At 37.0% G+C, this 14,092-nt stretch overlaps 1 protein-coding gene across 1 annotated transcript in view; it reads right to left on the reverse strand.

Annotated features, from left to right (window-relative positions):
* Positions 1–305: 305 nt before the first annotated feature.
* Positions 306–14,092, reverse strand: part of LOC136033780 (ubiquitin-conjugating enzyme E2 C-like) — a 50,767-nt gene continuing 36,980 nt past the window's right edge. Inside the window, exons 3-4 of the mRNA XM_065714681.1 lie at positions 13,443–13,589; positions 306–574 (exon numbers count right to left, since the gene is read on the reverse strand). Of these exons, the coding sequence (XP_065570753.1) occupies positions 419–574; positions 13,443–13,589 (303 nt within the window). The 3' untranslated portion in view covers positions 306–418. The remainder of the gene's footprint in view (positions 575–13,442; positions 13,590–14,092) is intronic.

Raw genomic sequence — 14,092 nt, forward strand, 5'->3', positions numbered from 1 at the left:
ATTTGATACTTTCAAAAATAAAAGATTGGTCAAATCGTTTGAAACTCACCTAAACCTAAAATAAGTATCTCAAGATACCCTAAACTTTGCTTAAAACCATTTTGAAGATTTCATGCGCCGTATCGCCTAGACTTTTTTGTAAGTAATTTTAGGCTGTAATTTTAGATTGTGTAATTCTTTGTGAAGCATGATTTTTCTCTTCGAACCAGAATTTTGGTTTAACATTCAGCCAAAGAACCATTTCCTGAGTCATCCACTTTTTGTTTTTCTTTCTCTTTTTATAAAATACAATACAGAAAACGAAAAAACTGAGTGGGGTTTTATTCTAGACAATACACTCAAACAAATAAAAATATATCACGTTCAAATGTAAATTCTATTCTACAAAGATAGCTCTTTAGAAAAAAAGAGGAAAAAGTCACAACTTCCTATCTTTTTGTGTCCCATTTTTTCCATTATTCTTAGCTTGAAACTTCTTTTTGTTGAGTAGCAAAACACCAACTATTATAAGAGTCATACCCACAAACCATTGAATTCCAAAACTTTCGCCAAAAAGTGTGTAGCCGATCAATGCCTGAAATAGAAGAATAGAAAGATTTAAGTGTTTCTCAGAATTCTGCAAAAGAAAGGGTCAGTCAAATTCTAAGATTGCCTAAGAAAATAAATAGAATAGTTGGAACGTTGAGACAATCAGCCGCAGTGTAAGCCTGGAACTCTTCCAGTAGTGAGATGGTTTGGGGTCTCCTCTGTGTAATAAGCTACTTCCTCCGTCCCTATCCCCAAAATAGAAACCCTACTAACGCGGCCTCACAATAGACCTTCTATTTGTTTGCCTAGCCAGAATCTTTACTGCAAAAGGCGCTTCAAGGTGGCGTTAAGGAGTTACATCTCTTGAGTGAACTACAGACTAGTAAAAGTGACATAGCGATGGATTGAATTCTGATTGATGGATTAAATAAAAAAAAGACAAGTTTATTTTTACTGAAAGTAAAGATTGACATTAAAACTACTTCCTCCGTCCCTATCCCCAAAATGGAAACCCTACTAACGCGGCCTCACAATAGACCTTCTGTATGTTTGCCTAGCCAGAATCTTTACCGCAAAAGGCGCTTCAAAGTGGCGTTAAGGAGTTACATCTCTTGAGTGAACTACAGACTGGTAAAAGTGACATAGCGATGGATTGAATTCTGATTGATGGATTAAATAAAAAAAAGACAAGTTTATTTTTACTGAAAGTAAAGATTGACATTAAAACTTAAAACGAACAGAAATTATTCCTTATATGAAAGATGCTATCCCCTCCTCGACGTCCCGCTCTTTACGCTAAAGTTTTTTATTGTTTAAAAAAAAGAGTTGTGAGAAAGAGTCAAACGTTAGTGTAAAGAGCGGGGCATTAAAGAGGGGACAGCCCCTTTCAAATACGGAACAACTTCTGTTCGTTTTAATGTCGCTCCTTACTTTCAGTAAAAAATAACTGTTTTTTTTTAATTTAATTCCTGAACGTTTTTGAATTGATGTAGGTTTTAATTTTGGCTCACCGTACATGAATAATCAAAACGAAATAACGTAAACTTGGGTTTATTGAAGGGTATAGCCAAGTGTGGAAAATCATATTGTGACAATGATGGACCCAGAATTACACAAAGCCTGCTTTCAACTAGAGGTCCCAGGTAATTATTGCTATCCTGTTCTAACCTACCACGGTAAAAAATGAAAACTTTGAGATGATTTGACAAATATATGATGTTATTGATTATGATACAACTGTTAAACGACAAAAGCATTAGTAGAATGCTTGCTATCAATCCCTTTGGCAAATCCTAGTTCCCAATCCTGCCGCTTGGGGATTTTTGGTGCTAGTATAGCTAGAGAAAGGTAACGCCATAAGCCCTCCTACGGGGGCCCACTCCCTTCGAATCGCGACCCGGACACCTTTTTTAAAAATTTTCTTTAAGACGTAGGTGTTATTAATTTTCTTCAAGATGCAGTTGCTTGTTACATAATAGGTGGTGTTTTCTTTGAGATTTCTTCGGTTGTTCCATTCCCCGTAGAGGATTCATTGTGTCCAGACACCATAAGACCCTATTAGGACTTTTGTACCAATTTTCCATTAAGTCCGATAGAGACCCAACAACCAATTTTGCTAGATTTTTTGTGAGAATAATTTAGGAACTTTGGTCAGAAAAGATGACTTTTCGCTACTTTTTTCCTCTCAAGAGCTTTCTTGGAATAGTATCCTCTGCAACTTGGTCTTGGTTGAAAAATTTGTTGTTTTTTTACTAGTTTAGAAAATAACGAAGAAAAGTTCTGTATAGAAGAAAAGTGAAGAATTACATCAAACAGTTCGTTGTAACGAACTGGAACTAAGGAGCAAACCAAGTCAATAGAAACAGAAAATCTAAATAAAGGAATTTTGATACCAATAAATCTATATAAAGAATTGGCTTATAATAATGATTTCAAATATATTAGTTTCATTAAGTTTAGTCTTACCCATCAAATGATACGAGCGTGAGAAAATTCGCCTGATTTTCAAAAAAAGGGATAAAGACCCTTTAAAAGTCATACAATCTTAATGAAAATCACACCATCAGATTGAGCTTATCAGAGAACTTGACTGAAGAGGTTTCAAGCTCCTATCTGCAAAAATGTGTAATTTTATATCTTTTGCCAGAAGAAAGATCACGGATGCGAGTTTTTTCGTTTGTTTCTATTTTGTTTTTTCCCAGGGGTGATCGTATCGACCCAGTGGTACTAGAATATCAGGAGATGGCTCCTTCAGGAGCCATCTCCTAATCTCCGCTTGGGGATTTTTAGTGCTAGTGTATCTGTATTGACAGAGTTTTAGTTCCCCACCCTGCCACTAGAGATTCATAGCGCTACTTCCGATGTACAGACGGGAATTTTAGTTCCCCACCCTGTCACTAAGGATTCATAGTGTTAGTGTGGATATAATGACAAGGATTTTACTTCCCAACCTTGTCGCTAGGGACTCATAGCGACAAGGCGTATCGATTTTTTTCCCAGGATCGCGTATCGATCCTGTTTTTTCCCAGGGGTGACCGTATCGACCCAGTGGTACTAGAATATCAGGAGATGGCTCCTTCAGGAGCCATCTCCTAATCTCCGTTTGGGGATTTTTGGTGCTAGTGTATCTGTATTGACAGAGTTTTGGTTCCCCACCCTGCCACTAGAGATTCATAGCGCTACTGCCGATGTACAGACGGGAATTTTAGTTCCCCACCCTGTCACTAAGGATTCATAGTGTTAGTGTGGATATAATGACAGGGATTTTACTTCCCAACCTTGTCGCTAGGGATTCATAGCACTAGTGTTGTTATACTGGGCTGTTTTACAGATTTCCTTTCACTACGGGTGTTTCTCACAAGCTATTTCTTGCATGCAAAAATATCCAAGGCAAGGTCTAGCCTGTATCTGACCTGGTTCTAATTTGAATTGACCTGGTATCTGACCTGGTTACTTATTTTGAATTCAATAAAGTAGTTGTGGGCATCAAGTCATGTCTAATTGTAGAAAAAGCCGAAAGCCAATTCTTTCGGAACACTATTTGCAATAAAAATTCCGTCTTTTGATGATTTTCATTAAGATTACTTGACTTTCAAAGGGGGTAAATAACAAAAATGGAAGTAAAGACAAAACCTAGAATGATTATCGCCTTAAGACAGGACTGCATAAGCCAATTCGGTTGTATCTGAAAAAAATGCTAAAATATGAGTAAAATTGAAAGCTACATTCTTTCAAAAGCATCAGCTGAAATATTCGACACTTTTGGGAGGTATTATAAAGCATGGCCAGTTTTGGGAAACTTCCTAGAAAGATTTTTTGTCATAACTCAAAATAGACATGCAAATTTGAATTTTTTATTCATGTTCTGGACCGATTAGACCCGAAAATATAATAAAAATATGAACCGAATCTTAAAATACGGGAATTACAAGATATAACCAAAAAGTATATGTTAAAGAAGTTGAATTGTATGTCACCTCCCGAACCCCAGAAGGACACAAGAGGGGGGGGGGTATAAAAACTACTTCTTAAAAAGACAAAATCTGAAAAAGAGGGGAGCGCCCCTTGCACAGGGGGCATACTAAAAGTGCAAAATAATTTTGAATACCCCACTGCCTTCCCAGATGATAAATAAAAGTTAAAATAGGGATAAAATCCTTTTAATAGGCAGTGATAAATTTCACAAAATATACTAGATATTTCGATGACGTCTGCAGCTACCTCAGGAGAAAAAACATCCAGGAGAAGGATGTTTTTCTTTCCTTACCATATGTAAAAGGGCTGAGTGAAAAACTTAAAAAAAATTTACAGAATATTAGTTTAAAGGTAGCCTTAAAGAGTAGTAATGCTTTGGGTAGTTTTCTAAATTCTGGGAAAGATCCAACTTCACTGGGGAAGCAAAGTGGGGTCTATCAGATCTCATGTACTTGCGGAAGCCCATATGTGGGACCTACTAACCAATAATTTGGAAATGAGGTTACTACAGCATCAAGACTCTATTTCATCGGCTTTAAAGCAAACTTCTAAACCTGAAGCTCCTTCGGGACATATTTTTGATTTTCCAGACTATATTATTTTGTTCAATAGTGTCTCATTGATTTCTAGGGACCAGGGTTTTAAGCAAGATTTTCAAGAAATTATTGAAATTAAGAAAATTTTATTCAAGAATATGGCATTAAATAGAGACACGGGGGAATCTGGTTTGAACTCTATTTACGGTAATTTAATAAAGTCATAGAGGGAAATTCAATTGATCCAATGAGATTAACCTCTGTCCAAGTGTTAGTTCAATTCATACTAACGAGCCAGATCAAAAGAGGTCAAAGAGACTCGCTTCCGTTTTGCTTTGAAAAGAATAAGATTATTAAACAATACGTAGTTATTTTATTTTGTATATAAATTATTCTTTTTCATTTTTTTAGTTTAGTATTGCTACTGATGACGGTCACTGCATATGTCACCAAAATATCTAGTATCTTTTGTGAAATTTATCACTGTCTATTAAAAGGATTTGATGCCTGTTTGAACTTTCATTAAATTGTGAAGTGTTCATATAACCAGAAAGAAACCTAAAACGCTTGAAAAAAGATAAAAGTATAAACCAAAAAGATCTAATTGAAATAGATCTTAAAAGGAGGAATGACCCAAAATTAAACCGTGAATTAGACTCCGGTGGGAAGAGGGTTCTGCACGAGTAGAATAGTTAGGGTTATGAAAAACTGTCCGTGCACTCAATATTGAACAAAAGGAATCTTGAAAAAGATAAAAAATAAAGAATAAAAAAGCTGAGAATAAAATATAAAACATAAATTAATAATGTTAGAATTACAAAATATCATAGGCAGCGCAAGTGCTGCCTAAATAAAGAACGATGTTGACACAATGTATGATTTATTTTTTTGTTTTTTGTTTTAGACCAGGGCGCTTCGTATAGAAAGAGTTGTCAAAGAAACTTCAAAAAGGGTTTATTCAATTGGAAATTGAGATGGTTAGAGACCTTTTTATTAGTCAAAAGTGATTGGAGGGCAAATAGTCCCCCATCCACGCCCATCACTAACCCAAACACATCCAATCAAACTTTTGAGATAGCTATTATGTTTAACGTAGTTGAAGGTCCATAAATCCTGTCTTTGAGGATGGCAACACCCGTCTCCCAGCCCTCAGGGCAAGGGTTTTGAGTCATGTCCTTGGGGCATATAAGGTTCTTATGGGAAGGGTAGTGGTATAAGCTTTGGAGGGGCTCAATGGTATGGAAATCATAAGTTATAGTTCCTTTTTCAAAGTCAAAGTGATCAGAGGGCAGCTACCCCCCCCCCAAGTCAAATTTTCCCAAAATGCATTCAATATAAATTTTGAGATAGTCATTTTATTCAAAATAGTCAAAAAATCATAAAACAAGGCTTCTAGGGTTGAAACAAACCCCCAGATCCTAGAGGCAGGGGGTTGTAAGGCATGCCCCTGGGGGCATTTAAGATTTTTATGGAAGGGGTGGTTGCATAAGCTTTAGTGAAGGCTTATTTGACTGAAAATTACAAGTTCTGGTTACCATTTAAGAGTAAAAAGTGATTGAGGGCAACTAGCCCCCCCTCCCCAGATATCGCTCATTTCACTAAACGCATATAGTTAAACTGTGAGATAACTTTTTTGTTCAAATAGTCTAAAGAACACACGACAATGCCTTCAGCGTTAACACAACCCTCCAGAGCCCTGGGGCATGGGATGTAAGGTATACCCAGGGACATATAAGGTTCTTATGGAATGGGTGGTTCTATAAGCTTCAGGTCGGGCTCATTTCATTTCATCTTGGAAGTTGAAATTAAACAAGTGTCCTTATTAACAGTTCTAGTCTCCTTTTAAGAGTCTAAAATGAAGGAAGGCAACTAGGTCCTCCTGACTACCTGTGTTGTCACCAAACACATCTGATTGAAATTTTGAGATAATCATTTTGTTCAAAATAGTCTAAAGAGCATAGAAAAATGCCTCCAGGGTTGGCAAAAACCCCCAGAGCCCTGGGACAAGGGTTGTAAGTTATCCCCAGGATTTAATGAAATGGGTGGTCATATAAACTTCAGATGGGGCTCAATTGATTTGAAATTGGAAGCTATATTTGCCCTTATTAAAAGTCAAAAGTGAATTGAGAGCAACCACCCCCACTCCTCAGCACCTATCATCCGCCCAAACACATTCAATTAAAATTTTGAGATAGCGATTTTGCTTAGCGTACGTTAACATTGACGTTACTGTACGGGGTTTGTAACTTTTCCCTCACGGGGTTGGTTTTTTTTCCCAGTGGTGATCGTATCGACCCAATGGTCCTAGAATGTTGCACGAGGGCCAATCCCAACGGAAATTAAAAGTTTTAGTGCCCTTTTTAAGTGACTAAAAAATTGGAGGGCAACTAGCCCCCCTCCCCATTTTTTCCCAAAGCAACCAGATCAAAATTTTGAGGTAGTCATTTTGTTCCGCATAGTCGAAAAATCTAATAAATATGTCTTTGAGGACGACTTAAGCCCCCACAGTCCCGGGGGAAGGGCTGCAAGTTATGAGCTTTGCCCATTGCTTACATATGGTATTGGTTATTGGGAAGTATACAGACATTTTCAGGAGGAATTTTTTCTAGTGGGGAGGGGGCTCAAAGTCGGGGGTTATGTGGGAGGATCTTTCCATGGAGATACTTATCATGGGGGAAGAGAATTTCCATGAAGGAGGCGCTGGATTTTCCAGCATTATTAAAAAAAAAAACAATGAGAAACTAGACAGAAATCAAATCTTTTCTACTGAAAGTACATTAAAACTTAAAACAAACAAAAATTATTACGTATATGAGGGGCTTCGTCCCCTCCTCAATTCCTCGCTCTTTACGCTAAAGTATTTTTCGTAATTTCAAAAGAGCTATTTATTCTAATTAAACGTCCTTTGTGATTCAGGGGTCATTCTTAAAGATTGGAACAAAATTTCGACTTTGGCGTGAAGAGCGAGGTATTGACGAGGGCTCCCTCATATACATAATAAAAATATACGAATATAGAAGTTCGTTACGTAAGTTAATTCATAAGTTACGTATATATATTACTAATAAAAACATACGTAAATAAAATTAAGAGTTCTAGTGGTCTTTTCTAGCAACCAAAAAATGGAGGGCAACTAAACCCCCTCCGCTCCTTTTTTCTCAGAACCGTCCGATCAAAACTTTGAGAAAGTCACAAATTAAAAGCAAAAATTAATATGCAAATTTAGTTTTTATTATTCATGTACGATGAGCCAAAATTAAAGCCTGCATTACTACGAAAACATTCAGAAATTAAATAAATAAAAAAACAGTTTTGTTTTAACTGAAAGTAGGGAGCGACATTAAAACTTAAAACGAATGGAAATTATTCCGTATATGAAAGGGACTGTTCCCTCCTCAACGCCCCGCTCTTTACGCTTAAAGTTTGACTCTTTGTCACAGTTCTACTTTTTAAATTAATTAAAAACTTTAGTGTAAAGAGCGGGCGTTGAGGAGGGGACAGCCCGTTTCATATAGGGAATAATTTCTGTTCGTTTTAAATTTTAATGTCGCTCCTTACTTTCAGTTAAAAAAAAAACTTATTTTACTAAACATTGAAATTACCTTTGTTGTTGAAAGTATTCTACTCTTCTGGTTTATCACTACCATAACAACTATGAAAGACATAATATATATCTTTTAGGTCATTAAATATCCATTATGTGTACCCGTTATCACATCAATTTTCAGAGTACCTATTTAGCCATCTTTCAGTTTGGTGAGCCCAAAGGCTCCTCATCAGTTCCCTAGGCGGTAGATAGGAGAGAGTCCCACATATATATGGGACATCCCTGATTAGTAAAGAAGGACAAATCATAGCTGACCTATTTTTCAGAGGTCTTGAAAATAACTGTAGAATCCTCGTCAGGGATTACGGTTACTGGTGAATAAGGAGGATTTCCCTATAATTTGGACTGAACGTACCCTACCGATGTGTAGATATTGTTTCACAGCTGAGAATTTTTGTCCGTATTTTAAGATTTGGTCTATTTAAGGGAAAGTGTCTATAACCCCCTCTTGGGTTCTTCTGGGGTTTGGGAGGTGAAATACACTTCGACTTCTTTAACATATACTTTTTGGTTATATTTTGTAATTCCTATACTTTAAGATTTTTTTTCGGGCCTAATCGGTCCAGCACATGAAAAAAATTCAACTTCGCTGGTGTATTTGGAGGAATTACAGAAAATCTCTCTAGGAAATTTTCTTAAAATGGCCTTGCTTTATAAGACCTCCTAAAAGTGTCGAATATTTCCACTGGTGCTTTTGAAAGAATGTAAATTCCATTTTTTTCCATATTTTAGCACTTATTTCGAAGAGACCGGACTTGGCTTATATAGATCCGTCTTACGGCCATAGTCATTCTAGGTTTTGACCGTACTTTCATTTTTTTTTCATGGATTGGCACTTTCGGGACTCACACCCCTGAGTTTTCCACACACATGGGACCATTTCCTATATCACTTGCTAAGGATATACAAATATCTTGCCAGAGATCTCAACCTTTAAAGGTCGTTTCGGGGGAGGGGGCTCCGGCACGGCTTCTCCCTTCGACGATCCGATAAGGGAACCTCTTAAAGAAATAGCAGTTTTATTTTTGTGTATTTTTGTAGTTACATCACTTAATATTTTATGTTTCAATTTCAGCTTTTTTTCAACTTTTTTCAGGATTTTTGCGTTTCACCCTTGGTTTTCTAAATATATAGAAAACCAATTTTGGCTACGGCATTCCCAGCAAGTGATGCGCTGGAGGCTCTGGCAACCTCGACGGAAAGTGAAGTAGTCGGCCACCTGCTGAAACATCGAAAATTCCTCGGGGAGGGGGAGTGGTGGAACGTATATTCATTGAAATGTCCGGTGACTCGGGCCTTAATAGTAAACGATTGCGAAAGATATTGCATAGATAATCCATGTGTATTCAAAACCTGGTTAAATGGAAATCTAGAAGATGAGCTCTTCTCCACCCCTTGCAGAAAATTTCAATTCCTTTTTTTCAACTCCGGACCGAGCGATGCCTCTGGTCATGCAGGGGTGGGTATCCACCTCAGTACTAAAGCAGAAAAATCCTTAGTTGAATGGCAGCCAATCTCACCCTGTTTGGCTAAGGCCCATCTTAAAAGTCACCTGTTCAACATCGCTGTCATCTCAGCCTGTGCACCAACCGGATCCGCGAACAAAAGTACAGTTGACGAGTTCTACGATGCTCTAATCTAGTCATTGAGAACAGTCCCAAACCGTAGTCTACTCATTTTAGGAGGTGATCTTAACGACCACGTTGGAAGCCACGAAACAGGCAGCGAAAGAGCTATTGGAAGATTTGGACGGGGTGACAGATGCGACCGCGAAAGGGACTCAAAGAATTTGCCCAGTAACATCTTGTATTTAAAAATACGTTGTTCCAACACAAACCATCCCAGAGGACCACTTAGCACTCTCCAGATGGAAGAGCCCAATTTTAGGTTGATTATTCGCTGATATCCTCCCGATAGTAAAGCTCTATACAGGACTTAAGAGCCTAACGTGGAACCGATAAAGGAGCAAAGAACGGCTTTGTACATATGCTGTCAAAATCTTGCCTGGCCATAAAACTCGCCTCCAGGAAACGAAGGTAACCTCCTCCAAGATACAATGTAGTACGTCTTCAGGATAAAGCCGTCGCAGAATAGTTTCACTTGGAATTATCCAACATTTTGGCAACCTTTCTGTGGACTACGATAACAAACCAAACACCATCAATGTAGAAGACGAGTTGGGGAAGATCAGAGACATCATAAAAAGTGCCTCTAAAAAATTCCTTTACTGGCAAAAACGGAAGCGGAAAATTTTTTGATCGTGTTTTTTGATCAAAATTTTGATCTGGTTGCTTTGGGAAGAATGGGGAGGGGGGCTAGTTGCCCTCCGATTTTTTAGTCACTTAAAAAGGGCACTAAAACTTTTAACTTCCGTTGGGATTGGCCCTCTTGCAACATTCTAGGACCATTGGGTTAATACGATCACCCCTGGGAAAAAAAAACAACAACAAAAACAAATAAACACGTATCCATGATCTTTCTGCTGGCAAAAAATACAAAATTCAATATTTTTGAAGAAAGGAGCTTGAAACCTTTACAGTGGGGTTCTCTGATACGCTGAATCTGATGGCATTATTTTAATTAAAATTCTATGACTTTTAGGGCGCGTTCCCCCCTTTATTCAACAATAAAGCAAATTTTCTCAGACTTGTAGCTGTTGATGGGTAAGTCTAAACTTGATGAAACTTATATATTTAAAATCAGCATTAAAATCAAATTCTTTTGATGTATCTATTGGTATCAAAACTCCGTTTTTCAGAGTTGCGGTTACCATTGAGCCGGGTCGCTCCTTACTACAGTTCGTTACCACGAACTGTAATAAATAACCATGTTATTAATCAAGTACAAGTAAATAACCATGTATTGACCATTTTATTGTTAAGTTTGACTTTTTCTCTCAATTCTACTTTTTAAAACAGTAAAAAACTTTAGTGTAAAGAGCGGGGCGTTGAGGAGGGAACAGCCCCTTTCATCCACGGAGTAACTTCGGTTCGTTTTAAGTTTCAATGTCGCTCCTTACTTTCAGCTGAAAAACTCGTTTTTTATTTAATTTCTGAATGTTTTTGAATTAATACATGTTTGATTTTGGCTCTCCGCACATGACTGATCAAAACGAAATTTGCATATTAATATTTTTTTTTGGGGGGGGGGGAGCTAAATGGCTTTCTCTTAGTTTTGATCCGACGATTTCGAGAAAAATCTCTCCATGGAAAGATCCCCCCACGTAACCCCCGAGCCCCTCCCCACCAGAAGAAATCCAACCCCTGAAAATGCCTGTACACTTCCCAACAATCATTATTGTATGTAAACACTGGTCAAAGTCTGTAACTTGCAGCCCCTTCCCCGGGGACTGCGGGGGAGTAAGTCATCCCCAAAGACATAGTTATTATGTCTTTTGACTATGCTGAACAAATTGGCTATCTCAAAATTTTGATCCGTTTACTTTGGGAAAAAAGAGTGTGGGAGGGGGCCTAGGTACCCTCGTATTTTTTGGTCACTTAAAAGCGGCACTAGAACTTTCAATTTTCGTTAGAATGAGTCTTCTCGCAACATTTTAGGACCAATGGATCGATACTATTACCCCTACGAAAAAACAAATAAAACAAAAACCAAACAAACAGGAGCTTGAAACTTCTACAGTAGGGTTCTCAGATATGCTGAATGCGATGGTGTGATTCTCGTTATGATTATATGACTTTGAGGGAGTGTTCCCCCTATTTTCTAAAATAAGGCAAATTTTCTCAGGCTCGTAACTTTTGATGGGTAAGATTACATTTGATGAAACTTATATATTTAAAATCAGAATAAAAATCCAATTCTTGTCATGTATCTATTAGTATCAAAATTCTTTTTTTAGAGTTTCGTTTACTTTTGAGCCGGGTCGCTCCTTATACTATTGAGTATACCATTGAGCTCCTTATACTATCATCAAAGCGTTTTTTAATAGCACTAATAATAACACATTAGTTATTATGTGTTATTATTAGTGGAGAAGGATCATAATAACATTAGTTTTTATGGAGGAGAAGGACCAGTAAATTTTTCTTTGGAGTGATAGATCCCACCCTTCTGCCTTCTGGTGAAACACTTGATGAAGTGTAGTTTTTAGGGCTGATTATCGTTCTCGACACAGTGTTATAGAAATATTAATATTGAATGCAAAAATGGGTTTGAAGAAGGATAGAAACCTAAAACCAGTATCTGTAAAAGAAGAACTGTGTTATTATTCCAGAGAAGAATGGTTACGCTGTGTACCATACGCTGTGTGTTTTTGGTTTTTATTAGGGGGTGACCGTATCAAACCAGTAGTCATAGATTATTGAAAAAGATTCATTCGAATGTGGCATTAAAGATCCAATACTCTTTTTAAGTAACAAAAGAAATTATGCCTCAGAAAAGTACCAAATTCTTTCAATTCGGCCTATATGACATCAATTACGGTGCGAACAATGCCAAACCCAGGGGAGAAAATCTAAGAACTATTGAAAAGGGCATTTCTTTAGCCTCAGAAGCTTTACTGGTGTGCAATATACTATTTGCCCTTAAGCACAAAAACAGTCCATAAAAATGAATCGTTATTGCAGACTGTTTATTCCGTAAAAGTAACAATTATAGAGTATCGCATAGTTGAACACCATCTTTTAGGGTGATGGCCAACGAATTCCTTTATGGGTAGGGGCTGCTGAAGGCCTTAAAAGAGGCCTTTCAAACCCAAATTTTCAAAATATCTATGAGACGTGCCTTAGACAAGTTGAAGATATTCAAAAGATAACAACTGTAACTCCTGACCTTCCTAAATTATGAAAAATATACGTATGCATGAACAAGGGGTAAAGTTTGCATTATGAGTGCATAGGAAGCTAAACTCCCCTCTTATTGCAGAGAAGATAGTCTATATTGAAAATACAAAATAATTTTGAAAATAAATTATGAAAAAATGAACTTTTTCTTTTGAAGAATTCTGCAAAAATTCAACTTGGATGAAAAGGGTGGAATTTGAGAGGGCGATAACCCTCGTCGTATTTAAGGTAATCCTTTGTATGTTAAAACGAACAGCAATAAGAAAAACATTTTTTTTTCAAATGAAGATAAAAAGCAGCATTAAAACTTAAAAGGGACAGAAATTATTCTGGATACGAGGAGTGTCGCCTCCTCCAACCTCCGCTCTTTCAGCTAAAGTTTTTTCTAAATGCTTTAAGAACGATTAATCGCAACGGTCATTGGAACAGGATAAGAAGCATTTTCCAGTCTATCAGTAACAAAGACAAGCAACCTCTAAAACAAAATATAAAACTCACCGTTGTGGCAAAATTAGCTGCACTGTTCATAGCAGTTACCAAAAAAGTTGTTTCACTTCCCGCTAAAGCTCGGAAGAAAAGCACCATCATAATGCCATTAGTTGATATGGTTAAAATAATGAAAATTCCTTGAAGAATGTAAATAGGCTGAAATTAAACGAGAAGACAAGTTAATGTAAGTAAAAAAAAAAATTTAATACTTCAGTAGCGAAATGGTCTACAGAAATAAAATTATTTTAATTTGAACTCAAATAGACCCAATCTGGCCTTTAACCCTTATTAACTTTGACTCACTTCGCTTGACCAATGTTCGTACCTTTGGCCCTTGCCCCCTTGTCATTTTTTCTGGCATTATCTCCCTGAGAATCTTACTCCCATCCACTCTGAGTTTCTCCCAAAGCATTAAAACACTATTAAAACATCTATTAAGGCTTTTAAACACTATTACTAACACTACTATTACTGACACTATTAAGGCTATTAAAACACTATTCCACGAAACCATAGTTGACTGAAAGATTGCCTAAAGAATTACCAAAGGAAGTTTCAAAAGTGATATTTAAATATCAAATCAAAGGTGCAAAAACTGATACATACACAAGACTGATCAAATTCTGAAAATTTCTATGAAATATAACAAAATCTCTTCA

This window comes from Artemia franciscana, chromosome 12, assembly GCF_032884065.1.
Source record: "Artemia franciscana chromosome 12, ASM3288406v1, whole genome shotgun sequence".
Taxonomy (NCBI): Eukaryota; Metazoa; Arthropoda; class Branchiopoda; order Anostraca; family Artemiidae; genus Artemia; species Artemia franciscana.